The sequence below is a fragment of the Trachurus trachurus genome, assembly GCF_905171665.1.
Source record: "Trachurus trachurus genome assembly, chromosome: 14".
NCBI classification, from domain to species: Eukaryota; Metazoa; Chordata; class Actinopteri; order Carangiformes; family Carangidae; genus Trachurus; species Trachurus trachurus.
Genome location: NC_139903.1, coordinates 33,170,176 through 33,196,352, shown reverse-complemented (window position 1 = coordinate 33,196,352; position 26,177 = coordinate 33,170,176). Strand labels below are relative to the sequence as shown.

The window sequence follows — 26,177 nt, the reverse complement described above, 5'->3', positions numbered from 1 at the left end:
CTAGTGCCTCAGGATGTTTAGTCTGTATCCTAGCAACAACTTCATGGAGAACTTCAGATGGAACTTAAGCAGTTGCCATTAGGTGGGATGTACACAAGTGTTGTTATGATTCGAAAAAATAAAATAAATGTCTACTTTCTGAGTCTTCACCAATATCTCCAGCTCTTCAAGTGTTATGTTTCAGCTTTAGCGTCAGTCTTTTCAACATTGCATAAGTAATTTCTTCAGGTCATTCAGCATTGCTTCAGTAATGGTGTTCAGCTTTCAGCATTCACATGTATTTCCTTCAGGAAATGCATTCTCTAGTTTGGTTTGAAGTTTGATTTAATGGGTTTTCGGAACACGTCAAAAATCACTTAGAAAAACAGATGTTTGACAGAGAAAAACATCAAGTGTTCCTGAAGGCATCATAGCATCTTCACTGACAGGTTGTTGTCACTGAAGTCAAGCACCAGGTTTTCATAAGAGAAATGATCCAGCCTGAAATATAAATATTAGCTAAGTCACATAATTCAAGTAAATACATAGTGTTAATACACACACTCACACAAACAGATATGATGCCTTCACTGGCTCATTTACAAGTATCTACAAAATATAAAAAAATAAAAACATAGATGAGGTTAAAACTCTGTTGCTACAAATGTTGAGTTGTGCACTGAAACATTGACATTAATAAACTGTATCTGTAAACTGGAACTGTACATATCATCCAATCAGACGCGGCCGCCACTCGCATCCTTGCCTGTGATTGGTAGATGAACCTACAGTGTGGTAAGGAAGTCTTTGACCTGCAGGAGGGAACAGACTCGAGGTCAGAATGTAAAAAAAAATTAAAAAGTTGTGAACAACTAAAAAACAAAGAGTCAGAACAAACCCTGCTGATGAAGTCTTCCTGTTTGATGCGATCGTTCATGAAGTCATCGTCCACGTCCAGGACCAGCAGAGGTAGATCATTCAGGTAATCAAAGTCCAACCTGGCCACAAAGTGGGGTCAGTACTGTGATGTGTTCACTGACTTTAAAGACGTCTGATTTGGAGTTTATTTGAAACTCCAACTGCTAAATCTTCCCTCTGAAATCTGATGTTTGCATGTTTAGGCTCAGTGGACAGTGACTTTTAAGGCCCCGTCCACACGAATACGCGGCTTCACTGAATCCGATCTTTTTCTTAATCGTTTTGAAAAAAATCTCCGTAAACACGGCATCGTTTCCAGAAATATCTGCGTCCACACAGATCCAGTGAAAACGACCCAAAACGCTGTAGTACATCCTCCAGGCCTGTGTGGAGCGTGTGTGGCGCTGTAGCGCTGCCACACATAAACACTTAAAGGGATAGTTCACCCAAAATTCAAATTTCACTCATTATCTACTCACCCTCATGTCGACTAAGAGCTGTGAGAATTTTCAGAGTCCTCCGTCCCTTCTCTGAGTTACGGGGGGGTCAGCGCAGCAGTATTTGTCCATATAATGGTTGTGAATGGATACCAACTTTCTTCGTCCAAAAAGACACACTAAAAAACATCCAAATACCTCCATACTGCTCGTCTGTAATGTCCCTCTTGTATTGAAGCCCCGACATGAGAAATTGTTCCGAAAAAAATTAAATAAGTCTATATTTCAAGCTTGTTTGTAGCAGAAGCTCCCAGTGTCTCAGTTCACTGCTCTTCCTGTGTCAGTGCAAATCACGCGAGATTTGCACTGACCGGCGGAACAATTTCTCATGTCGGGGCTTCAATACAAGAGGGACATTACAGACGAGCAGCATGGAGGTATTTGGATGTTTTTTGGTGTGTCTTTTTGGACGAAGAAAGTTGGTATCCATTCACAACCATTATATGGAGAAATACTGCTGCGCCAACCCCCCCTGTAACTCAGAGAAGGAACGGAGGACTCTGAAAATTCTCCCAGCCCTTAGTCGACATGAGGGTGAGTAGATAATGAGTGAAATTTGAATTTTGGGTGAACAATCCCTTTAAGACGGGAAGTCCCCGCTGAAATTCAATAGAAGAAGTCCCCCGCTGTATTCAAACTCAAATATGGGATTAAATGTTGACAGGGCCTAAGTGTTAACTGGAAAGCTGCTGCTACTTCCTGTATCTGTTGCAGAGCTTTCAGTTTGACAGAAAAGTTTCCAGCGTGTGTTGGTGAAGATGTTTGACCCACCTGAGGTTCCTGTGGTAGAGCCAGGCCTCGTGTTTGGAGTGAAGCTGCTCTAGATACTCCAGAGGAATCCCCTGCTCCTCCTCCCGACCCCGCTGGTGCAACCGCTGCATACACCGCTGAAACATACACACACTCACTCAGTAACCTGAAGGCAGCACCAAAACACACACACCAACAATAGTAGTAGCAGTATGGAGCTAAAACACTGCAATCAAGCAAAACTGAAATAAAAAAATGTTGAAAGCGTACAAAAGATTTGTAGGTGTAAATAGTGTTTTGAAAGGTTGAAATAAAAATTAAAATCTCTGAAAACATTATTTTGTATTTGAATTTTCATTTCAAATCTCTGCAGCGTTTCTTTGTTTTTTTCTTTCACTTCTTTACAACTACAGCACTGTTTTTACAGTGTTTCAACAACACACTTTCAGAGTTCAAAATTTGGCACTATTCTCCCACAGTATAATTTTGTTATCCAGTTTTGAAACCTTGTAGATGGAGATCTGAAAACTGGTGTGAATATATTTAGAAAAAAGTGTTGACATGTTGAAACCTGAGTTTTGAAAGGGCGAATCTCTGATTTGAAAATTTTGAAGGCATAAATAGTGTTTTGAAAGGCTGAAATAAAGGAAGGAGGTCTAAGACCTTCCTTTATGACAGGGCTTTTAGTTAGGGCTGGTTCAGGTAGCTCTGAACCATTTTATAGCTACGCTGCTATAGGGTTAGACTGCTGGGGACACATCTGGTTACATGGAGCCCTCTCCTCTCCTCTCTTCTCCTCTCCTCTCCTCTCCTCTCCTCTCCCTTCCCTTCCCCTCTCCTCTCCTCTCCTCTCCTCTCCTCTCCTCTCCTCTCCTCTCCTCTCCTCTCCTCTCCTCTCCTCTCCTCTCCTCTCCCTTCTCCTCTCCTCTCCTCTCCTCTCCTCTCCTCTTGTCTTGTCTTGTCTTCTCTTCTCTTCTCTCTCAGTATATATTTTTGAACTGTCTTTTCCTGTTGTACTTTGTAGTTTGGCCTTGGCACTCTCTCTGTGTTTCTACAGATCCACCGGAGCTCCATCTCTCTGCACCAGCCGCCACCTGCATGACCCCTTACCCCCATTTCCCCTGCTGTTAAACCGGCCTGCCCTCCTTTCCCATGAACCAGTCTGCCATCCAGTCCTCCCATTAAGCTGGCCTGCTCTCTGCCCTCCCTGAACTCTCAGGTAGATGATGGCGTCCAGTAGTAGTAGTAGTAGTATTACAGTAGTAACAGTAGTAGTAGTAGGAGTAGAGTAGTACCTGTGGCTGGGCTCTCAGGTAGATGATGGCGTCCAGGGCGATCTCAGACTGGAACTGCTTCAGGAGCCAGGTGTGCCAGTCCTGATAGACCAGCCACTCTGTGTCCAACAGGTCACCGCTCTCATACAGGTTGGACGCAAACACATACCTGTACACACAGTACACACCCACTGTAGTAATACTTCACACTGACTATATACACTACACTATATGCTGATTGTAGTAACTCCATAGTGTGGTTACCTGTCTGAATAGACGGAGCGTTCGTAGAACTGGACGGGGTTTTCAGCCTGCTGCAGTTTGACTGACGGAGGCTCAAGCTGAGCACGAACTCTGCTGAGAGACGCGTAATTCTGCAGAAACACACAGCAGGAGACATGTTGGGATATGTTCTGGACCGAAGACTCAGTACGGACTTATTTTCAATTTGAACCTTTCAACCTTTAACAGGCTACGCTGCCTTTAACAGCCTTTCCTGCCACCGCTAATAAAGCCTCCACATGACGAGGATGTTCATCGGTACCCCGTTTACACCTGGCATTAAAGGGATAGTAGCATTTTTTTTTAAAGTGGGGTTGTATGATCTACAAATAGCCCTAAGTACTTTAATTGCAGTAGAAGACTCTCTGCACTCCTCCCGTTAGCAACGCCAGCCCATAGCCCTGCCCAGAGATTTACAACATACAGTGTTGTGAACAGACCCAAAGAAACGGCCTATTTTCGCGGCCTTAAAGAGGTTTTACCTGAAAAAAAATACATAGTTCCATTGTTCGCTATAATATAATTTTTTCCAGCCCCTCAAAGTGCAGGAAAAACACAGTTTTTATTTGGATCCAACCAACTGCTGACCGGCGGGCGCTAACCCTGGGCGGAGGGATACGTGAGTTGGTTTGGTCCAAATAAAAACTGTGTTTTTCCTGCACTTGAAGGGCTGGAAAAAATTATATTATGGCGAACAATGGAACTGTGTATTTTTTTTCCAGGTAAAACCTCTTTTAGGCCGCGAAAATAGGCCGTTTCTTTGGGTCTGTTCACAACACTGTATGTTGTAAATCTCTGGGCAGGGCTATTATGGGCTGGCGTTGCTAACGGGAGGAGTGCAGAGAGTCTTCTACTGTAATTAAAGTACTTAGGGGCTATTTGTAGATCATACAACCCCACTTTAAAAAAATGCTACTATCCCTTTAACATGCATTGTCAGTGATCAGACTACGTTTACACCTGTACATGAAAGTACAGGTGTAAACGCCCCCAAGGCACATTGAGGACGGACTGTGATCCCGTCGGCCAGACCACCTCTGAAGGTCCTCAGGGACACATTGTGAGTTTTGTGACCACATTGTGTTACTTTTTTATAAAATGCTCAAATATGTCAAATTACTTGGACTCGCCCCCCTAACCTCCCGTTTAGATTTGACATACATGAGTGTAATATTTTGTGACGGGACTTCTTCAGTCAAGTAACGGCATTAAAACAGGGGAAATAGTCACTTTTTTGATTACCCGTTACTGAAAAAAGTAGCGCCGTTAGTAACGGCGTTATTCCCATCACTGGTTGTGACACTCACCTGGAAGGTGTAGGACCAGCGGCTCGGTTTGTCGTACAACATCTGCAGCAGATTGCCTCCACTCTTCTGAGAAGAACTCAGCTCCTGCAGACACACAGCTAAACATCAGCACCTTATTCTGAAAGGACAGGACAGGAAGCGCCCTGAATGATCCACAGTGTGACATCATCACTGCACCTGGTAAATGTCACGGTCATTCTGGATGTTACACCATTTTCCGATGGGCTCCGGGATCACCTCCCAGTCCTCCGACGCCCCCTGGAGGAGACGCACAAATGTGGACTTCCCTGCAGCTGAGAGACAGACAGGTAAGAGACAGACAGGTGAGACAGACAGGTGAGACAGACAGGTGAGACAGACAGGTGAGACAGACAGGTGAGACAGACAGGTAAGACAGACAGGTGAGACACAGACAGGTGAGACACAGACAGGTGAGACACAGACAGGTGAGAGACTGGTGTATCATTTTGAAACGGACATTTTCCTAACAAACTAATCAACAATAATCATTAATCAATTGAGACAAAACAAATGATCTTAAGACTCAGGCCCCGTCCAGACGAATCAGTTTTTTTCGAATCTGGATAAATACTTTATCGGATTGGCCTCGCGTCCACACGGATCCGGCGTTTTCAGGGGGTGAAAATGGTATTTTTTGAAAACGGGTCCCAGAGTGGGAAAATTTGACAACGCCGCCCCAGCGTATCCGTCTGGACGGCCAATACGGATTTTTTCTAAAACGATGATGTCATGCCCCCCGCCGCGCTACCTGTAACCTGAGACACACACACACACACACACACACACACACACACACACACACACACACCGCTGCAGCAGCAGCTGCACACTGACAGTCTATATGCACGTAACCACAACAACGGCCGACTGCCGTCGCGTCGCTCAGACGCTGCAGCTGAATCACGTCTGTTTAATCATCACTGATCATCATATTTACTCTGACACGACTCCCTGTCAACATTTAATCCATGTTGGAGTTTCAATACAGCGGGGGACTTCTTCTATTGAATTACAGCGGGGACTTCCCGTCTTCTTCAGCTGTCTTAAGTGTTTATGTGTGGCAGGCAGCGCTGCAGCGACACACACACTCCACACACACGCCTGCAGTATGTAGGTACTACAGCGTTCTGGGTCGTTTTCACTGGATCAGTGTAATTCTCTTCTCTTTGATTTTCCCTTTCTGGAAAAAAGTTATAGGAAAATTGGCAGGATGGCTGTATATGTTGTATATATTTTTTTTCGGTTACCATGGTGTTTAGTGCTGGGAGATGTGCTGCGCTGTTTCTGGGCTGTGATTTGTGTTTTTTTTGTTTTGTTTTGTCTCCCTCCTTTTTTTTTCTGTATATTTTTGTTTACTATGGTGATGTTTGTGTTGAAGTCTGATCTTTTGTTTGATGTCGGCATAAAATATTGAATAAAATCTTAAAGCAGATATCAGCTTCACGGCCGTTTCGGCTAATGCTGCGTTCAAGGCAGGCTTTTGAAACCGTAAGTTACAGCTTCAAGTCACAACTACGACTTGGTAGCGTTCCAGGTAACCCGTAGCTCGTGTTTTTACCATCCTGTTGTCTGTGAAAGTTCCCTATAACGGCCACTCGTAACTTCCGACCCGTGAACTCGTACCAGATCGAACTGGTATGACTTCACAGGAAGGAAAAACACAAAGTACGAGTTTCTTTGAACGCACCATGAGTTAGCAGCCCCCGCCCTTGTCAGGCATCAATTGGTCCTCGTGCTACGTCACCACATTCACGCGCATCCCTTGGCTGCACACACAGCCCTTCATGCCGTTCTCTCTCCTCATTGGATAACACTTGTATCCCACAAGGAAAATTTTCTCCTCGGGTTACAGCAGAGCAGAGTGACGGAGAGACTCGTGTTTAGGCTGAAATACTTCATGTAAGTGATTGCTGACGGAAAATAGGACTATTTAGGACTTATATTAACAAAAACATTCCACTGATATCTGCTTTAAATGACAAAGAAGCTTTTTATGTAATCCTGTTCTTTTTACTTTAGTTTCCATTCTCACTCAAAGTTGTATTATGTGACTTATAATTAATATTCCTGTTGATTCTGAAACTATGAAATAGTGAGACGGAGTTCCATCTAATAGCTATAGCTACTGACATCAGTGATAGGCTACCAGTGCAGAAATTCACTGTTACAGATGTTAATCTCAGTTTACTGATTTTGTGTGCAGATGTTAATGGTCATAATCTTGTTGACAGTTTGTTTACAGATGTTAATCTCGGTTATGATCTTGTTTACAGTTTGTTGTGTTGAAAAGCTGAAACTAAACCTCAAGAAACATTTGGACCTTTTCAGTTGTAAACTTCCTCCGAGTTGTTTTTATCATTCTAACCTCTGATCTATAGTGTGACCCGACAGAATAACATGTGACTGAATCTATAGATTCGATAGATTATCAGCGATCAGAGCTCTGCTGTTTACAGCAAACACAGTGACGTCTGGATATGTTCCCGCCCTGCACGGAGCCACAGACGTTAATGATTATTGATCAGTAAAGTGTTGACTGATCAGACAGACTGATCTGCTGATCAGCTGTAGGAAGACTGAGCTCAGAAACACTAATGATCTCCGTGTTGAGCGGAGTTTAAGAGCTTTAAAGCGGCTGACCAGAGATCAGCAGCCTGGTACTAAGCTCACCGCTGCTCAGCCCGCTGGCGCTCACTCACAACTCACCGATGTTTCCCTCGATGGAGATCTTCTTCAGTCTGCGGCAGAAGCTGCTGCTAGGAGACGGACTGCTGGAGACACCGCACGGCCTCTTCGGTGGAGTCGCCATTTGATCAGCCAATGAACGGGTATCGATCTGTAGTTATTGATCTTTGTTTGTTCTCCGCAAGGAGGGAAACAGCTGCGAGATTCCTCCTCAGTTAAATCCCGCGCTAGAATAGAGTAGAACAGAGTTCCTTTTCCGGGGGCGGGACTAAAGACGTGACGTCATGTCCGACTGTTTCTGAAGCCCATGAACCTAAACAAAATCAACATTGAGGGGAAGAACGTTATCACTTAGCTATTTTGATTTCAAAGAAAAGAAACTATGTAGGCCTACTATAGTAAACCTTTATATTTTATTGTGGAAGTTTCATATCCATAAATGTAAATTTCAGAATTCTTCACCATCATAGTTGTTTTTGATTGAAGTTGATTATTATTTTAAGTCTCTTAACTTAATTACAAACAAGAAATGTATCAATAATGAACATACATTCAGAAATGTTTAATGAATAATCTGTCACAATAACTATAATTATAATTTTCATGGGATACGAGTCGAGGTCTGTCACCAAAATTTACTTGATTATTTCTGTTTTTTTTCTTCTTTTGCTTAACCTTTGTTATACTGTCATAATTGTAACTTTATTGTTACTGTTGTAACAAATGTGAGCTGGAAAGATGTTGTTGTTGCTACAACTTTAAATAAAGTTTGAAAAAAAAAAAAAGAAGCCCATGAACCTGACTGTGTAGAAAATCCATCTACGGTATCTTAGTCCAGGCAATCTAGCTCATTTTGGACCAAAAATAGAACTAATTGTAATAGATTTTTTTCCACCATACATCATTTGCATATTCAAATTTATTTTCCAAGAAACTTGTAATAGCCTACAAACGTTTCATGCATACTTTCATTGTGTAAAGTACCATTGTGGTAGGAGTAAAGGGGGAAAAAACCAGCCTATTCGGGTGTATTTTGGGCATATTCCATTAGTGTATGGCTCATTTGCATATTCAAATTAATTTTCAAAGAAATGTAGGCTAATACAAAAAATGTTACATTTCATGGATACTTTCATTGTGCAAAGTTTCATTGTGATACAGTAAATCGACGTTTAGTAGCTATGTTGTTCTGGACACCTCATAGTTGTATGGTGAAAAAAAAACGTATGTCGTAAAACGCTATTTTGCCTGTACTAATCTATCTATCTATCTATCTATCTATCTATCTATCTATCTATCTATCTATCTATCTATCTATCTATCTATCTATCTATCTAGTCTTGGTTTGTGTAGTTTTTACAGTCTATTTGATCTATATCTATATGAAAATTTCTGAAAATAAAAAGACTTTTGACAAGAACAGAAAAGACAGATTGTACCTATATTAAAACCTGCAGGGAATGTGCAACAGTTCTATGGTTCAGTCAGTATCTGACTGTAGACTTCAGCCCTCTTGTGGTTAACCTATATTACTACACCCTCTTTTCTTTGCATAGAAACTGCACCACAAACCTCTGATCCATAATAGGATTCTGTATTCTTCTTATTCTATCTGATTCTAGAGTCATCTAGGAAGGTTCACAGGCACACAGTCCAGTCTGCCAGCACAGTGGTGAGGAGGAGCAGCATTAAGCAGCAGAAAATAATCTATTTTCTTCAAGCAATAACTCAGAAAACTAAAGGTGGTATTGATGGTAACCTTGGCAACAACAGCACTGTCACTGATGAGCTGAACTTGACCCTGCAGGCTGCAGCTGCTACAAACAGCTAACACTAAAGTTAGCATTAGCAGCAACTTTACCACTGGATACAGCAGTAACACAGATAAACATTGCTAAGTGGGTGATTATTTTATTTGCTGCGTGTGTGTAAAATATTTGCACTCAGTGGTTTGCTTTGACCTGGCCTACTGATGCTGATTGTTCTGTAACTGTGATTTTTCTGTTCCTGATCAGAAGAAGTTTCAGTTCCTCTACACGAGGCCATAGGAGACTAAAACACTACAGGCTACATCAGAATGAGCGTCCCTGCATACGACCCTAGTCAACAGTTGAGGGTCTGGGATGAAGGTGTGGCCTCTGCACTTCAGATGACTGGAAGAGTGTTGACAGGTGAAGGATGTTACTTTTCAAGGTCAAACAGCTCCAATTGACTTCTAATTTTTTTGTCTAGTGTTTTGATTAAGAGTGATAAAAGTTGTGTGTTGGTTAAGAGGTGCAGACTTAAACCCTGGCCTATACCTTCAATTTTCTTCCCCTAATTTCGCCCCCTAATTGTAAAGAGAAACATTGTGACTCACTGTTATTGTAGGCCTATAAAGTGCAAGTGATTGAAGGGTAGGATCTTAGGCCTATAGGCTACTAAAATAAGCAGAATGGTCGATTTTCAACTGATCTATAAAAGAGACACACATTTTCTGAACTGATCACACAGAATTAAAGTCTTCTGAAATTCAACAATTGCCCAATATCCCACCTACATTCACAGTTACAAAGAGGGAACTACCTGTTTCCACTAATCAATTTCACTTCACACTGATAGTCACACACCTCAGGGTTATTATGGCAAGTCAACATGGTCAAACCCCCTGTTTCAGGCGTATTGTAAATGCTGTTCTTAACACCACAAGGCACTACCAGATGGCCTGGCGTTTATCAACTAGTCTATTTATGTTGGATTGCCACAGCAGAATGGCTTAATATTTCCCGGGGGAAACCCTGTGGTGGTGTAGCTACTGTCACTGTGAAGTGAAAGTGCTTTGTGGAAACAGGTAGCCTAGTTGTTGTTTTTAAACTGTCTGAATTTAGATCAACATTGGATACATTACTTTGTCAACCGTGTTACGGACAAATGTTTGGTCATAGAAAGCATGTGTGAAGTGCTACAGATTTGATAACACATTTTCTTGAAAGCTTTCAGGTCCACTCACCGATGGGTTTTGAGGTTGTTTGTTTAACTAATTGGATTTTATGAATTTTTGAGCTTTATAATGTCAATTCTGTGAGATATTACCATGAAGGATGGATCTTTTTCCCACATAAATCCACCTAACACTGAATTCAGAAATATTCACCATATTTATGTAATATCCCCTTATCCAGAGATAAGAGAGCCCCAATCGTCTTTGTTACAGTTTATCAGAGTTAAACATTTATGACAACACAGTTGACAAAGTAACACGGTTGACAGCAGTATACAGTTGAAACTCCCAACAACGTCAACCGTGTTACTCCCTTTCAACTGTGGGTAACACGGTTGACAGGTGGCTGACATTTCAGCTATTTTTGGGGTCTTGTGCTAACTGCAGACTTCTGATCCATCACCACATGACCTTAATTAACTCATATTTTTATACACTTTCTCTACATATTTGATAATATCGCAACTAAAGAAAGTTCAAAAGAATATGTTGGTAACCCCAGTTGGGGTCATTCCTATGTTCCCACAGCCCTATGTTCCCACAGCCTTATGTTCCCACATTTCTAACTTTTGTTGTCACTGAAAATTAGGCCCTATGTTCCCACAGCCCTTTGGTCCCACCATTGGTTGTGTTTAGGCAATGAATAAAAGAGTTGGTTAAGTTTAGTAAAAAGACCCGGTAGAGGCTAGACAGGCCAGATAGATAGAGCCCAGATAGGTAGAGAGTCCAGTGGGAACATAGGGCCTAATTTTGAGAAAAATCTTAGAATTGTGGGAACATAGGGCTGTGGGAACATAGGGCTGTGGGAACATAAGGCTGTGGGAACATAGGCATGGACCCACACAGTTGACGGTCAATTAACCCGCTCTATGCGCACACCCTAATATTGAGGAGGAGGAGTAGAAATTTACCATAGTATCTTCAAGTTTCCCTCCAAAAAGAAAAGTGGCATCACATGATGTTGGACTTTGGAGCGAACCATTGCTTGGTTATTGGGGAAGGGGTCGACTGGTAACACGGTTGACATGAGTTCTCGGACACTCACAAAATGAATGATTTAGGGCCGGATCTACTAAGATCCCAGATAGCGGGCGCTATATTGTTTGCGCCCGCTATAATATTGCGAGTTTGGTTAGTGCACGCAAAACAGGTGATCTACTAAGAGTAACCTGCTAAATGAAAACACGTGCAAACCGCAATATGTAAATGAGGGTTTTGCGCGTCGTAATCATTTCCGCCATGGAGAGAGTGGACAGAGAGCTGGACGGACGAAGGGACAGAATGACATTTGATCCGATGCATACAATGACAGCATGTGTGTTCATCTCTCTCGCGCTCTGTTTAGATAAATAAACACAAATCGCTACAGGGCCCAACTCATCATATAGTGACGAACAGGCAGCAGCTGCAGCGACAATCACACCTATAACGTGTGTGTGTATGCCGCCCATGATCGAGTGGATTAATAGAGAGCTCAGGTGGGACACACGGATCTAAACGCTCTGACCACTGACCAGAGGGATCAAAGACGGGTGAAGGCAGTGGTGACGTGTCTCAGTCCGGGACCGAGAGACGGAGCTGAGCAGCCAGGTACTGGAGAGGAGAGGAGAGGAGAGGAGAGGAGAGGAGAGGAGAGGAGAGGAGAGGAGAGGAGAGGAAAGGAGTGGAGAGGAGAGGAGCGCACTGCAGGACAGACGTGCCCCGTGCGTAACGGCACGTAAAAGACTTTTAACACGGCTGAAAAACTGTTAGAGAATTACCCAGACGTGAGGAAATGCAGAGATGTAAGATCATGGGGCTCTGACAGGTATCAAATCAATAACCGCATACGTTTTGGCAAAGTTGTATCAGTTAGTACATGGTTTTCAGACGTGGTGAATAAAGACGCAAAAACAGCCACCGCAATCTCTTCCTGGTTTGGTAAATCACATTGCACGCGCTAAATAAATCTATTTGCATCTACTCCTCCCAGTATTTAGCACGTTCTGGCTGAAACGGCCATATTTACATATTCATCAAGGCAAACACGCTAAATGGATTGCACGTGCTATTCTGCCCGTGTGAGAGACGCAATCCTCGGTGCGTCCGGTTAGTAGATCAGGTTCCACATGTGTTTGCGCGTGCAATCACGTTTGCACACATTTTAATACACGCAAACCTTTAGTAAATCCGGCCCTGTGTGTACATTAAAGCAAAAATACTTTTAAAAACACATTTCTCATGTTTTTTCACAGTTTTTCAATAAATATTTGTGAAAATTGTACACAAAATTTTTTTTTTTTCGTGTTCTCCTGAAGAGCAAAACTTTGTACTTAGCAAATCGGACATCCCAAAAACAGCTATTTCAGCACAGAATATGCATTTTTAACAAAAAATAAAGGATGGGATCTGTTGGATTTTCATATCAAATGAAAGGGAAATGTGCCCTGACATAAAATTAGTAATTACATTAAATAAACTTTTATCAATGAATTTATAGTTGATGACCAAAGCCGAAGGACATGACATGTAGGCTACCCCTAATTATGGAATGACTCACAAATAAACATATCTTACCTTGAGGACAATTAGCACAGTTTACATCTTTTAGAACAGTTAACATAGTAGGCTAAGCATCCTTCAGAATGGTTAGCCAGCAGTTTGTGTTGTTAGTCTCTTTTCATGACGTTTAGCTTCTAACTGGCAGTGGCTCATCAGTGTCGCAATTCTAGTCAGTAGCCTACTGACCAGATTTCGGGTGTGTAGCCTATTTATCCCCGCCCCCTGTCCTAGTCAATCAAAACATAGACATTAAAGAGCAGACAAAAAGCTATTTTGCAGAAAAAAATGCTTTTTAATTTCTGTTTCAAACGTCAAGGCACAATGAGAGTTTACAGGTTCTTCAGTTGCTGAGACAATAAAAGGATTTCCCTTTAGAAACCAGGTGATCAGCTCACAGGTCTAATAACCTCCGTACCGGTCAACTCCAGGATTTCACAGATACTTATAGAATACAAAACATCATCATCAGGCACCTCATGGCAATGCAAAAATGAAAACGTCATTTAAAAAAAAGGAAAAGTCCAGAGTTTCAGTGTAAGTTCCTACCTGCTGGTCCTTCACACAGAAAGCCTACAGAAACAACAGGCCTCCTTCAAGCCTTTCAAAGTGAAACGGCTGCTGAGTTTTACTGACACTGTCATAGTAACGTGGAGTTCATCATGTGGGAATCACACTGCTCGTCTCTTCTCCGCTGCTCTCTGTGTTTGTCACTTTCTCAGTCACTCCTTCTCCAGATTGTTTCTCCTTCTCCTCCCTCTCCTCCTTTTCCTCTTCTTCCTCCTCTTTCTGCCCCTTCTCCTCTTTCTCCTCTTTTCCTCCTGATAAAGATCTGTTCTCTTCCTCTCCCTTCTCCTCCTTCCCCTCCTCCTCCTCCTCCTCTCTGGACTCAGTCTGGTGCTGCTGATCCTCTCCAGGAGATGCTGAAGCCTCCGTTTTGTCGTCCTTCAAGTCGTCTGTTTGTCCGTCCTTCTTGAAAACGTCTCCTCCTCCTTCTCCTCCTCCTTCTCCTCCTGTGCTTTTGTCTGTGACATCACTGGTGACCCCGACTTCGTCTCCACTGCTGGACTTTCTGTGGCGGCGGGACGGAGGACGTCGGCGGATGGAGTGACGGGCTCGGCTCTGGAGAAGGACCAATCAGAAACAGCAAGTTGAGCTTAATAATTATGACTTTATAGATAGTCTAGTAGCCAGGGGGGGGGGTTCCATGCACCTGAAAGATATATTTTTCTAACTTAGCTTTGCTCTATTTAGTAGTAATATACATACCGTATTTATGTGACATTAAAGACAACCCCTAAGGAATAGCCTCTCTGTAATACATTCTATTGGTGGTGGGGGGAGTGGGGTGTGTGTAGGGGGTTCCGATGAGCGGGAAATGTGGGCATGGCTGTTTTTTTTACCACCAATGAGTGTTTCGGGTGAAAAACTAATGCTTGCAATTAACTCAGTATCGTGAAAAACCCTGAGTTTGACCCCTCACAACCAAATTAAACACTTCGGAATGTTCAAAAATCATGTTAGGAAATCCAGTGGCAGCCAAAATAGCCTAAATAAACATACCGGTACATGGGATAATATTTCAGGTTGGGATCATCAACATTTGTTTACAAGACATCTTCAAGATTGTAAAAATATAAAAGTTAGGAAAAAATGTCAATGGGGCGCATTGGGGAGGAGTTCCTGTGATAGAATTCCGCCGTTGTGTTAACTTTTTTTTGTGTTTTTTTGATTTTTTTTATGTACCACACATGATTTAATCATGGGAATCTTCATCTCTACCAATTCCTCGTGCAAAGACAAAAAGAAAATGGGGTCAGTTGTCTCTGTAGGATGTGTAGTTCAGGAGCTATATAGATTTAAAATTTTCATTTTTCACAGTCGGAAATCCAGGATGGCCACAAAAGATGGTAAAAAAAAAAACATGGGACAATAATTGACGCGGAGATCATCAAAATTCTTGTACTAGACACCTTAAGGATTACAAAAAGCTATGAGAAAAATATATCTTTCGGGTGCATGGGAACCCCCCTGGCTACTAGACTAAGAATACCTACTACAGTTTACAGATGTCCCCTAAACGCCTCACATCAGGCAGTGGGTAAATGCAAGCTATATGTATTCTTCACAGAGGTTTAAACACATGATGACTGAATTGATCTCTGACCTTGTTCATGCTGGCCAGGATGGAGCCCTCTGTCACAGTGGGCGGGGCTTCAAAAGAGGTGGGGCCTTCCTCTTCAGTGACTGGAGAGGCAGTGACTGGGCTGGTGGGTGTCACCGCGCACGAGGAGGTTACCACGGTTTCTGAGGCAGAGCCGGGGCAGGCTGGGGTCAGGGTGGGGGGCAGCAACCTGAAGCCCGGGCTCTTTGGAGAGGGGATGGGGCTGGAGCCAGGGAGAACAAGGGAGGCCTACAGAGAGAAAAGAGAGAGAGAGAGAGTGATGTCAGTGACCTCACATATCATCATTTTATCACTACGGCCCACGCCTATGGAGCCGTTTGTCCTGTTTGTCGCGCCGAGTTGTCACGAGCTGCAACACGAGTTTACCCGAGTAAGGAAAACAAATTTGATTGGTCGTTATCGAGCGGGCGGGATATTCAAAGCTTGGGGCGAGACCGAGCTCCGTGTGTGTGTCTCAGACGTTTGAATGACGGATCCAATATCAGTGGCTGGTGAATCGTGTACAGGCTGACGTATAATCCGTGCGCCTGCATTATCCAATGTGGAAAAAATACACACTTTCATCCCGGATTTACTCAAAAATAGAATTTTGCACAAAGTTTGGCCTACAACGTCTGATAGATGAGTTATTACACAAATTTTATGACCCAGAGTGGGCTCAAATTCAATTTTCTTTTCTGTACACCTTTAAGACTTAAGGAGAGCAGAGAATCTGGACATTTTTAAAAGCAAACTGAAGACCTACCTTTTCAGCCTTGCTTTTAACTGATTCTTACTACTTTTATTATTCTAAAACATTAATTTAATTTAATTTAATTTAATTAATTGTATTATTTATAATTATTATTATCTTTTTTATTCTATTTTAATTCATCCATTCTTCTTTCTATTTGATCCCACTACACCTGTCTATTTTACTTCATTTTATCTAGTGTCTTTCTCATCTTCTCATTTATTTTACTTCATTTTATCTGGTGTTTTCCCCACTGCAAATGATTGAGTGTAAGATAGCGTTTCCCCCGATAAAATCCAATGTTCTAAAATGATTGTGTGAATGTGTATGTGTTTGCGAATGTATGTGCGAATGTATTCCCTATGTCTCCCAATATGTGTTCCCTATATTGCTTGGTTTTATCATGTGAAGCACTTTGAGCTGCCATGGGCATGAAAAGTGCTATAGAAAATAAAAAAATAAAAAAAGATGTCACGGTTATATCAGAGTGATTCCAGTGATGTCAGAGTGATGTCATCAGGGGACGTGCGGAGCCGGGGCAGCTGTGCCCTCCCCAGGTTGGATCAAATGAAACTGAGGCTGTGGTCACTGGTCAGGGTGTGTGAGTTGAACTTGAACATGCTGCCTGTGTAGTGAATGATCATTTCTGTGATTCTGGTCTGTTCCATGTTGCTGTCGTCACTTTTGTGCTTCACCGTCTCCACTCAATCTGACCTTTGCCCTTTCACCAGAGAGCAGACACACACTGAGCTCACTCACCACCTGTGGTTGTGTTATTATGAGGCCGGTGTTATTACGTTGTGTGTGTGTAGTGTTAGCAAAGTAGCCTGTAAGCAAGCAACTCTAAACATGTTACCAAGTTAAAGCAGAAGTAAGCGATCCGGTGGTTTTGTCTAACTTCTTGTCAGCAGATGGAGTTAGCAGTCCCCGCCCTCGTCCCTACGTCACCACATTCACGCGCATCCCTTGGCTGCACACACAGAGAGGACCGCCCCTTTATGCCGTTCTCTCTCCTCATTGGATAAAGGTTGTAGGATACAAGGAAAGTTTTCTCCTCGGCTTACAGCAGAGCAGAGTGACTGACAGACCTGTGTTTCAGACCAAACACTCTATAGAAGTGATTGCTGTCGGAAGATAGAACTATTTAAAGGGACAACGAGGAGTTTCTATTTGGTAATAAAAAAGTCTCATATTAATGTGGATGAATCTCCGCTACCCACACTTGTTAATGGGCCCATTTTCGATAAATATATCGTTTTATCTCTATGGTTATTTTGTTATTATTAGTGGTGGTGGAAATGCTGGTCGAGCCGACCAGTGTTTCTTTACTTTCGGTTTCGTGGCGAGTCATGAGAATAACGCAGCTGAATCGCCGTTTATGGTTGGAACTACGACGGTATGTGATCGTCTTTGAACCTCTGACTTTAATTCTTGATGAATGAAAACATGAGTCCGTCTTGCGCCGGTCAAAGAATTTCACGGTGCGCGGAGGTTCATAAATGTAGTGTGAAAACACTTCGCTTTTCCAAAACTCCTCGTTGTCCCTTTAAGACTTATATTAACACAAACATTCCGCTTCTGCTTTAACATAGTGGCCATATTCATCCATATGAGCCACCAGAGCTGAGCTTAGTTTAAGGTCACTGCGTCATGAGACCATCAGCTCCTGGTCCAACAGAGCATCGTCAAATATCAACAGCTTAGATATTGTCTTTTATTCCCATTCTGCTGCTTCCCTATGGCAAGTGTATGATGGTTACTATGGTAACCTTGATGCTCTGTGTCTCTGTCTCTTTGTAACTTTCTCATGCTTCATAAGAGGATTTTACATTCACCTAAACTTTAGTGACATCATTTTACATTTGTGTAAAGTCAGTTTGCAGCCTGTGACCGGCAGAAAGCAGCCGCTCTTACCTGAAGCTTCTCAATCAGAGCAGAGTTCCTCTTGGCTTTGGAAGGTAGAGGTGAGGTGACACCTGGGGCCTGCTGACACACACACACACACACACACACACACACACACACACACACACACACACACACACACACACACACACACACACATGTTAACAGGACCTACTTCAGGTGACACAAGCTGATGTTTCCTTTGCGTCTCTGTCTCACCTCCTGCTGCTCTCCCTGTGTGGTTGGGAGTGGGAGAGTGCGAGGCGGTCGTCGTCTGACCGGCTTCTCCTGTAAGAGAACATGAACCTCTTAACTAAACCTGCTGCAGCAAACATGTCTCTGTTTGTCTGATGTTCCCTGAACTCACCACTTCGCTCCCAGTCCCAGCAGCATTGTGAGGAGGAGCTGTAAACTTTCCTGCTAGTTCAGCCACAGAGCGTCTGGACACAGCCTCCTCCTGAGGATCACACCAGGATGGATGTTAGATGTTAGATACATGATGAGACATGTGACTCAACACTCACACCTGGGTTCCAACCATAGACTGTAAAAAGAATGGACGTAGCATCCGTGACGTCACCCATTGGTTTTGGGGAGTCGTTTTTGTGACTCAGATATGGCGGCCTGAACAGCGCCATGTTGGATTTACCGGCTGAGAACCCGCCCACTGGCCTCGAAGCAGCTGTCCACGGACCGCTCCGGACCTGTCACTCAACGTTTCCGCGCCCTAATTGACCAGAATTTTAAGCTAATAATAGTAAAACGGTAGAGTTTTTAAAAAAAAAATTTACCCCCCTCAGAGTGTGTGCGGGGGTAGAAACTATCGGTTGAGACCAAAAAACGTTCTGACACCAGGCTTTGATCATGTTTATTGAGGATGTAAAGTCGGTGATTTTAACATGGGGGTCTATGGAGAATGCTGCTTTCTGGCACCAGCCCCCAGAGGAAGAAGAGGGGATTGCAGCTTGTTGAACGCGGAAGTGACTTCACTTCTCAGACCGACAACTGCCCCCTTGGTTCCAACCAGGCCTCCCGCCTCCTGCCTCCTGTGTCCTCTCCTTCCTCCTGCCTCCTGCCTCCTGTCTCCTGCCTCCTCTCCTGCCTCCTCTCCTGCCTCCTCTCCTGTCTCCTCTCCTGCCTCCTCTCCTGCCTCCTGCCTCCTCTCCTGTCTCCTCTCCTGCCTCCTGCCTCCTCTCCTGTCTCCTCTCCTGCCTCCTGCCTCCTGCTCACTTCCTGTCTGTGGCACTGTGACCATATTAGGAACAGGTGTGTGTTGTCATTAGAGACAGCAACAGGAAGCTAACAGCAGGAGGATGATGTCACACACTGACATGGTCCCACAAGACCTGATACCTAGTACCTAGTACCACTACTACTACTGCTACCGCTACTGCTAACACCACTACTACTACTACTACTGATATGACTCTAGCTGCTGCTCCTAATACAAATGCTACCACTGCTACTGCTACTCCTAATACCACTACTACTGTTGCTGCTGCTACTGCTACATGAAGTACAGTAGTACTGTAGTAGTAGTAGTAGTTTTCCTAGCCCACTGTGTACTTGTAGTACTGCTGCCATCGGACCCTCCCTGGCTGCACAGCTATGAAAACTGTTAGTAAACACAAAACACCAGTCTGGACTGTGTCGACCTTCAGAGCTATGCAAGTCTATTAAAGGTTCAGGCCACACACTCACACACACACACACACACACACACACACACACACACACACACACACACACACACACACACACACACACACACACACACACAGCTGTTGACGTGGGGTTGATCCATGTCCATTTCAGCTGAAGGTCTCACATAGCTGGCATTCAACAGATAATGAAATCACATCGCTTGGAGGGGAGACACACACACACACATGCACGCATGCACACACATACACACACATACTTGTGGTTGTTCCTTTATGGAGACTCTTGTTGACTCTAATGTAAACCTGATTCTTTCACAGACCCTAAAACCACATCTTTTGAAGTTGTAAGCACCATGATCCTCAGTCTGCAACACACACACACACACACACACACACACACACACACACACACACACACACACACACACACACACACACACAGTCTTGTGTCGTTGACCTCTGAACTGAAGGCAGAGTGATGAAAACTGAGCCGTAAACCACTTCCTGTTTCTGAGGGTTGTTGTTCAAACTGACAGGCAGATTTCTTCACATTAGCTTAGTTTTGCCTCCATCTCCCCTGAGCCTTCTAGGCCACCACACCACACGCCCCTCCCTTCCTGTCTCCATGTGTTGACTCAGGTGATGGGTCTGATCTGGCGGCATCACATAATCAAACCCCCACTTACTGTAGGTGCTGACACGTGTTGTAACAGGTTTACATTATTATCTCAGTCGTGTTGTTCAGCATTCAGACATAAACCGAATCAGTGCAGCAAGGCAGAAGGCAGCCATCACTAGAAATGTGAAATAATGTCCAGTGAGCGAGTTAGGAACTCTCATGGTGATTCATCGTATCCTGAGTTTTTTCTCAATTCTTAATTTTGAGATTTTGGGCTATTTTTCTTCCATAAAGGGATAGTTCACCAAAAATTCAAATTTCACAAGAGCTGTGAGAATTTTCAGAGTCCTCCGTTCCTTCTCTGAGTTACAGGGGGGTCCGCGCAGCAGTATTTGTCCATATAATGGTTGTCAATGGATACCAACTGTCTTCGTCCAAAAAGACACACCAAAAAACATCCGAATACCTCCATGCTTCTCGTCTGTAATGTCCCTCTTGTATTGAAGCCCCGACATGAGAAATTGTTCCGCCGGTTTGCACTGACACAGGAAGAGCAGTGAACTGAGACACTGGGAGCTTCCGCTACAAACAAGCTTAAAATATAGACTTATTTAATTTGTCTTGGAACAATTTCTCATGTCGGGGCTTCAATACAAGAGGGACATTACAGACGAGCACTATGGAGGTATTTGGATGTTTTTTGGTGTGTCTTTTTGGACGAAGAAAGTTGGTATCCATTGACAACCATTATATGGACAAATACTGCTGCGCTACTACTAGGGATGCAACGGTTCTCGGTAAAATACCGAACCGTTCGGTACGGCCTGCACGGTGCAATACGCTCTTGGACCGCGGTATTTCAGATTCAGCATCCATCAGCTCTTACTGCTTTACAGGCAGCTGTGCCGTGTATGTGTGTGCCTGGCCGTTTAAGGCGAAAGCCCGCCCCCGCGAGTTGATGTCCAATCACTGTTGAGCCTCCACACACTCAGTGACTCCCCCCCATCCAGTGTTGCCAACTTGGCGACTTTGTCGCTAAATCTGGCGACTTTCCAACCCCTCTTGGTGACTTTTTTTGTCAAAAGCGACTAGCGACAAATCTAGCGACTTTTTCCCATGATATTACAAACGTTTCTGGACCTGAAATCACGTTATCACAGCTGTTTTCAACGAGCAGCGGCGCTGCCGCGGGCACTCACAGGTAGTCAGCCTACACACAGTAGTGTCACGGAGCTGCCTCCGCTGCATTCAGGGACGCACCACAGACATAAAGAGCGCCGCTGGCCGCTGCCGCCAGACAAAACACATACCGAAACCGTACCGAGAACCGTGGCCAAAAACCGAGGTACATATTGTACCGTGGGCTACCTGTACCGTTGCACCCCTAGCTACTACTGAGTGAGTAGATGAGTGAAATTTGAATTTTGGGTGAACTATCCCTTTAACATGTATTCTTTCAGAAAAGTGGAAAGAAATGGTAGAAAATCCACATTAAGGTGGTTATATTATTTCATTGTGTCTCTTTTGTCAATAGATTTCTCCTAAATTCACCAAAAGTTAGCAGCTACTGTGACACACTGTGCTGTGCCTGTTGCCTGACCCATGTCGTTTCAGGTATCGCTGTAAAGCTCTCTCTCTCCTGAACAGTGTAGGCTCCAAAAAGAAAAGTCATTTCCTCTGATTCGACAACCAATCGTAATGATTTACATAAATTTATTATCCCTGTTCACCTGTGTCCCCCTTAAAAATGAAACCATGATCCATCAAACTGAAAATATTGTGATTGAAGTTAAAAACTTTCCAGAGCACGACCACAAGTGGAAAACCCCACAGAGATGAAAAGATGCAGGTGCTTCATGTGTTATCTACGGTGGCCCTGTAGGCTCAAAACACTGCAACGTATGAGTGTGAATGGATTGAATGTGTGTAGTTCAGGGTAGATGGCTGGGTGGGTGGCTACACCTGGGTCGATACGGGTAAATAAGAACTGGATCTTTAACCTGTTCTGGAACCATTGTCATTTGTAAGAACTGAGATCCTGACTGTTCTGTGAAAAAAACAATAAAGAAAGTTTGGATTAAAGAAAAAAACACTGCAACGTAGTAGGCTACACAAACCCACTGTCAAGAAGGATTGAGGTTCCCAGGCTCGACCGTCAGAGAGTCATTTTTGCTATTTTAAAATGCATTTGGCTAAAGAGTAAAAAAAAATGTTGTTGCTATTTTAAGATGTATAACTTTTTTTTTTAAATATTTGGCTTAAGAGTAATTCTTGCTATTTTAAAAATGTGTAACTTTTAAAATGTATTAGGCTAAGGAGTAATTTTTACTATTTTAAAATGTAGGCCGATGAGTCTTAAGTGTATTTGGCTAAAAGGTGATTGTTACTATCTTAGGATGTGTAACCTCAAAGTGTGATTTGCTAAAGTAAATTAACAAGGAAAATTAAAGAAGCAATTCTTGTTATCTTAAGATGTATAACCTTGAAGTGTGTTTTGCTAAGTGCTAAAGACAGGAGAAGATAGTCATCTGTGATCTATCATTGATTTGTTGGTAAAAACAAAGTGAGAATTGTATCCTGTCATTTTTGCCATTTTATTGCAAAAAAGTGATGGACATGGCTAAGCACTAATGCTAAGCTAACAGTACATATGTGAATCATGTGATATTGACGTTATAATGACAAAACAAACTCATCTTATAGTCAAACCCACTAACCAGTAGCCGTCTGCACAACGTATGAAGTCCAGCTTTGAACTGAAACACTGCTGTTGTGTTGTGAGTTTTTGCAGCTCATTTTTTGTCAAACTGATGGAGTTGTTTTCTGAATTTGTAGCACATTTTGTGTCTATGTGTGTGTTTTCTGCAGTTACAGTGAGTTCAGCCTTCAGGGCCACCGTAGTTAGGATTCACAAACATGTTGTAATGTTCCTTCAATAAATCTGTGATAATCAGAGAGTCACGTAGTTTAGACTTGGCACCTCAGGCTGAATGACAGTGACCTGTGATAACCTCCAGTCAGTGAACGCACCACGCTGCTCTGCATGTTGATCAAACTCATTAATGTCACACTTGTGTGAAAAATTTGCTTAGATGAGGAAGTGTCTACATAAACATGAACTTGTTTGTTTGCGTCACAGACATGGAAACATGTTTTGTAGTTTGTTGTTGATCAAACTGAGGTGCTGGGTGTGAGATCATTTACATCTCTCTACCTGTTTGACGTGTTTGTCACGGTGACAGAGGTGTGCTGTGTTCAAGTGCTGCTGGAAAGCTCTGACATCCGGTTCTGGATGTGCACGTGTGAAGTTTAGGAGGGAAACGTGATATTCTGATAAATCCAGTGTCGACACTGAAGATATTCCTATTTATAACAAATCAAATCATGTGTTTGCTCACACTGACACAGCTGCACACGCTGACTGACACCTGCAGCACAGTCCAACACATCACACGCTCCACTGTTCAACCAAACACCAAATTACAGTAAGTCTGCTTAGAATCAATCTGTTTACTCCTCTGTCTGTGGTAGAAACAGAAACAAGACAACAACAACACACACACACACACACACACACACACACACACACACACAAATATATATATATATATATCTACACAACTGAAGAGCAGCAGTACAGAAGAGATTAGAAGAGTTTTACCTCCATCCTGCTCGTCGTCTCTCAGCAGCTTGGCTTATGTGGAGTATGTGTGTGTGTGAGAGAGAGAGAGAGAGAGAGAGAGAGAGAGAGAGTGTGTGTGTGTGTGTGTGTGTGAGAGAGAGAGAGAGAGAGAGAGAGAGAGAGAGAGAGTGTGTGGGGGAGAGAGAGAGTGAGAGAGAGAGAAAGGTTAAATATAGAAGCAGAGTCACTACTGACACATAGTGACAGAGAGATGGGAGGGGCGGGGCTCATGTTCTGTCACATGTTGATCATAGTTGTGTCATTCTGCAGTTCATGGTGTTTAATTAAAGCCGTATTCTTTTTAATTATTGTTGACATGATGACAGACGACAGAGAATGGAAGTCAGCAGGGAATAAATGTAAAAAAGTCCACTCCAGTAAACAACCTGAGCTGTTGCTGCTGCTGCTGCTGGTGTCCTCCATTGGCTGTCGTTCTTTCAAAATGATACTTCCTGTTACATCATCAGTGAGTGTTTACAGTTGATTCACAACATTTTTCATCAAGTGATTCCTCAAAAAGCAGGCCGGGACTTCACCTGCAGCAATTCACCCCCCCCACTCCCTCCTCTGTTGTACAGTATCACTGGTCGTTGTGGCATTTTAGCAGGGCCGTTGTATAGGGGAGAAAGGTGATGATAATTCTAGGGGCCCAGCACCCAGTGGGGCCCACAAAAAACCCCAGTAGTCTAATCAAATCAAATCAGCTTTATTTATATGGCACTTTTCATACATTGCAGTAACACAAAGTGCCTCACAGAGGATAAAAACAAAACAAAACAATACAAAACATTCTTTGTATGACTGAATTATTCTGCACAAGACCCTGACTTATACTCACAGTGATGCTGCATTAGTATCAAAACAAAGTAAATAAAAAATGATAATACATACGTAGTCTAAGAAAAAAAGTGGAGAAGTCAGGGGAGGGGGGCCCACTTTAGTATTCTTTCAGAGGGCCCAGAATTCCTAGCAACGGCTCTGCATTTTAGTGTGAAGCCTCATTTTCAGCATTCAACGCATCAACTTTCATTGCAGTGGGTCTTGCCTCATAATCTAGTTGGCTTTATATTATTTCTGTATATGCTGTTCAGAAGAATTAGTTCTGCAGCTTAGTTTATAGTTCAGTGACAGTTAATTAGTGCCCCCTCCCTGCCTCATTTAATGACCCTTGTAAATGTGGTTTCCAGCCTGTGATGGCGGACGAAGAGGAAGCTGCTGCCTGTTTGTTGAGCAGGAAGTTGAGTCACACGAGCAGAAAAAAAAAACTTCTTTCGTTTCTCCTTTTGTATTTCTTCACGTCTGCCTCAGAACTTAACTGACTTAACAACTTTTGTGAATTTCACTGGAACAAACGGCAACAAAAACGAGTGATTATTGAATGAAGAAAACTAGGAGTAAAAACCTCACTTCATATAAAACTGCTGAACTTATATCAGTTTGTCTTGTGACCAATCAGCAGTGACAGTTGGTGACAGGACGTGGTTTTAGAGGGGGAGTGAAGTTGACAGGAAAAAAACAACGGCGTGTTATGAAAGGGGAAACCTTATATGGTGAAATTAATGCCACAGGAAATATGAGTGGAGAGACGTTACGCAATATCACTTCTTCTGTCAGAAACGTAAAACTCAGATGCAGATATGTGATGGACTCAGACTGCAGTTATCGACCAGTTAGATCTTAGCTGCTCACTTTAAAAACAGCTCACCACTCATTTTCTAATATTATCAAAACATCCACGGTCCAAAGGAATCTAAACCTTCTGTTCATCCACATCTTCACACAGGACAACTCATTACACTGCTAAATTAAAGGTCCCATATGATGCTGTTTTTCAACCATTTCACATTGGTCAGTGGTCCAACCACATTGTAGGCTATTAGCGTGTTGTCCCCAAATCAATCTGCGGTTCTAAATCTCAGCCATCTAAAAGTGGCTCTCCTGAGAACGAGCCATTTCTGTGTCTGCACCTTGAAATGCAAATAAGATGTGTAAACCACGTCCACTCCACACCTGTCATGTGGTTCTCTCACCATGTGCTAATGTTGACTTTGGGAATAGGCGTGGGCAATGATCGAATGAATGATCAATAGTTGTTCAATTTAAATAAAATCAAATACCCTAGAGACTTGTCTGAGAGAATGTAAATGTTGCCTTTTTA

At 43.0% G+C, this 26,177-nt stretch overlaps 2 protein-coding genes across 3 annotated transcripts; both read right to left on the bottom strand.

The window, feature by feature from the left end:
* Window positions 1-730: 730 nt before the first annotated feature.
* On the bottom strand, window positions 731-7,867 carry LOC310996834 (deoxycytidine kinase 2). The gene is made up of 8 exons (XM_083986328.1): window positions 7,735-7,867; window positions 5,185-5,300; window positions 5,008-5,091; window positions 3,683-3,792; window positions 3,440-3,587; window positions 2,166-2,281; window positions 878-977; window positions 731-791 (listed from the first exon to the last, which is right to left on the bottom strand). Exons 1-8 carry the CDS (start codon window positions 7,835-7,837, stop codon window positions 765-767), a joined length of 804 nt encoding a protein of 267 aa, XP_083842454.1. The 5' UTR covers window positions 7,838-7,867; the 3' UTR covers window positions 731-764.
* A 5,685-nt stretch (window positions 7,868-13,552) lies between these two features.
* On the bottom strand, window positions 13,553-24,106 carry dub (duboraya). Of its 2 annotated transcripts, none has more exons than XM_083986196.1 (6): window positions 23,999-24,106; window positions 18,422-18,511; window positions 18,274-18,342; window positions 18,064-18,135; window positions 15,399-15,644; window positions 13,553-14,353 (listed from the first exon to the last, which is right to left on the bottom strand). In XM_083986196.1, the coding sequence occupies exons 1-6, from the start codon at window positions 24,002-24,004 to the stop codon at window positions 13,892-13,894; spliced, it is 945 nt and encodes a 314-aa protein (XP_083842322.1). In that variant the 5' UTR covers window positions 24,005-24,106; the 3' UTR covers window positions 13,553-13,891. The 2 variants fall into 2 exon arrangements, with proteins under 2 accessions (XP_083842322.1, XP_083842323.1); XM_083986197.1 differs by having other exon boundaries at window positions 18,064-18,132.
* Window positions 24,107-26,177: the final 2,071 nt, after the last annotated feature.

Coding starts and splice junctions, on each gene's coding strand:
- LOC310996834 (XM_083986328.1), bottom strand. CDS start 7,837: ATGGCGACTCCACCGAAGAGGCCGTGCGGTGTCTCCAGCAGTCCGTCT. Junction 3,588..3,682: donor CGCTCCGTCTATTCAGACAG/GTAACCACACTA, acceptor CTGTGTGTACAG/GTATGTGTTTGCGTCCAACC. Junction 792..877: donor AGGAAGACTTCATCAGCAGG/GTTTGTTCTGAC, acceptor TCCCTCCTGCAG/GTCAAAGACTTCCTTACCAC.
- dub (XM_083986196.1), bottom strand. Junction 18,343..18,421: donor CTGGGACTGGGAGCGAAGTG/GTGAGTTCAGGG, acceptor GTTCTCTTACAG/GAGAAGCCGGTCAGACGACG. Junction 15,645..18,063: donor CTCTGATTGAGAAGCTTCAG/GTAAGAGCGGCT, acceptor TTCTCTCTGTAG/GCCTCCCTTGTTCTCCCTGG.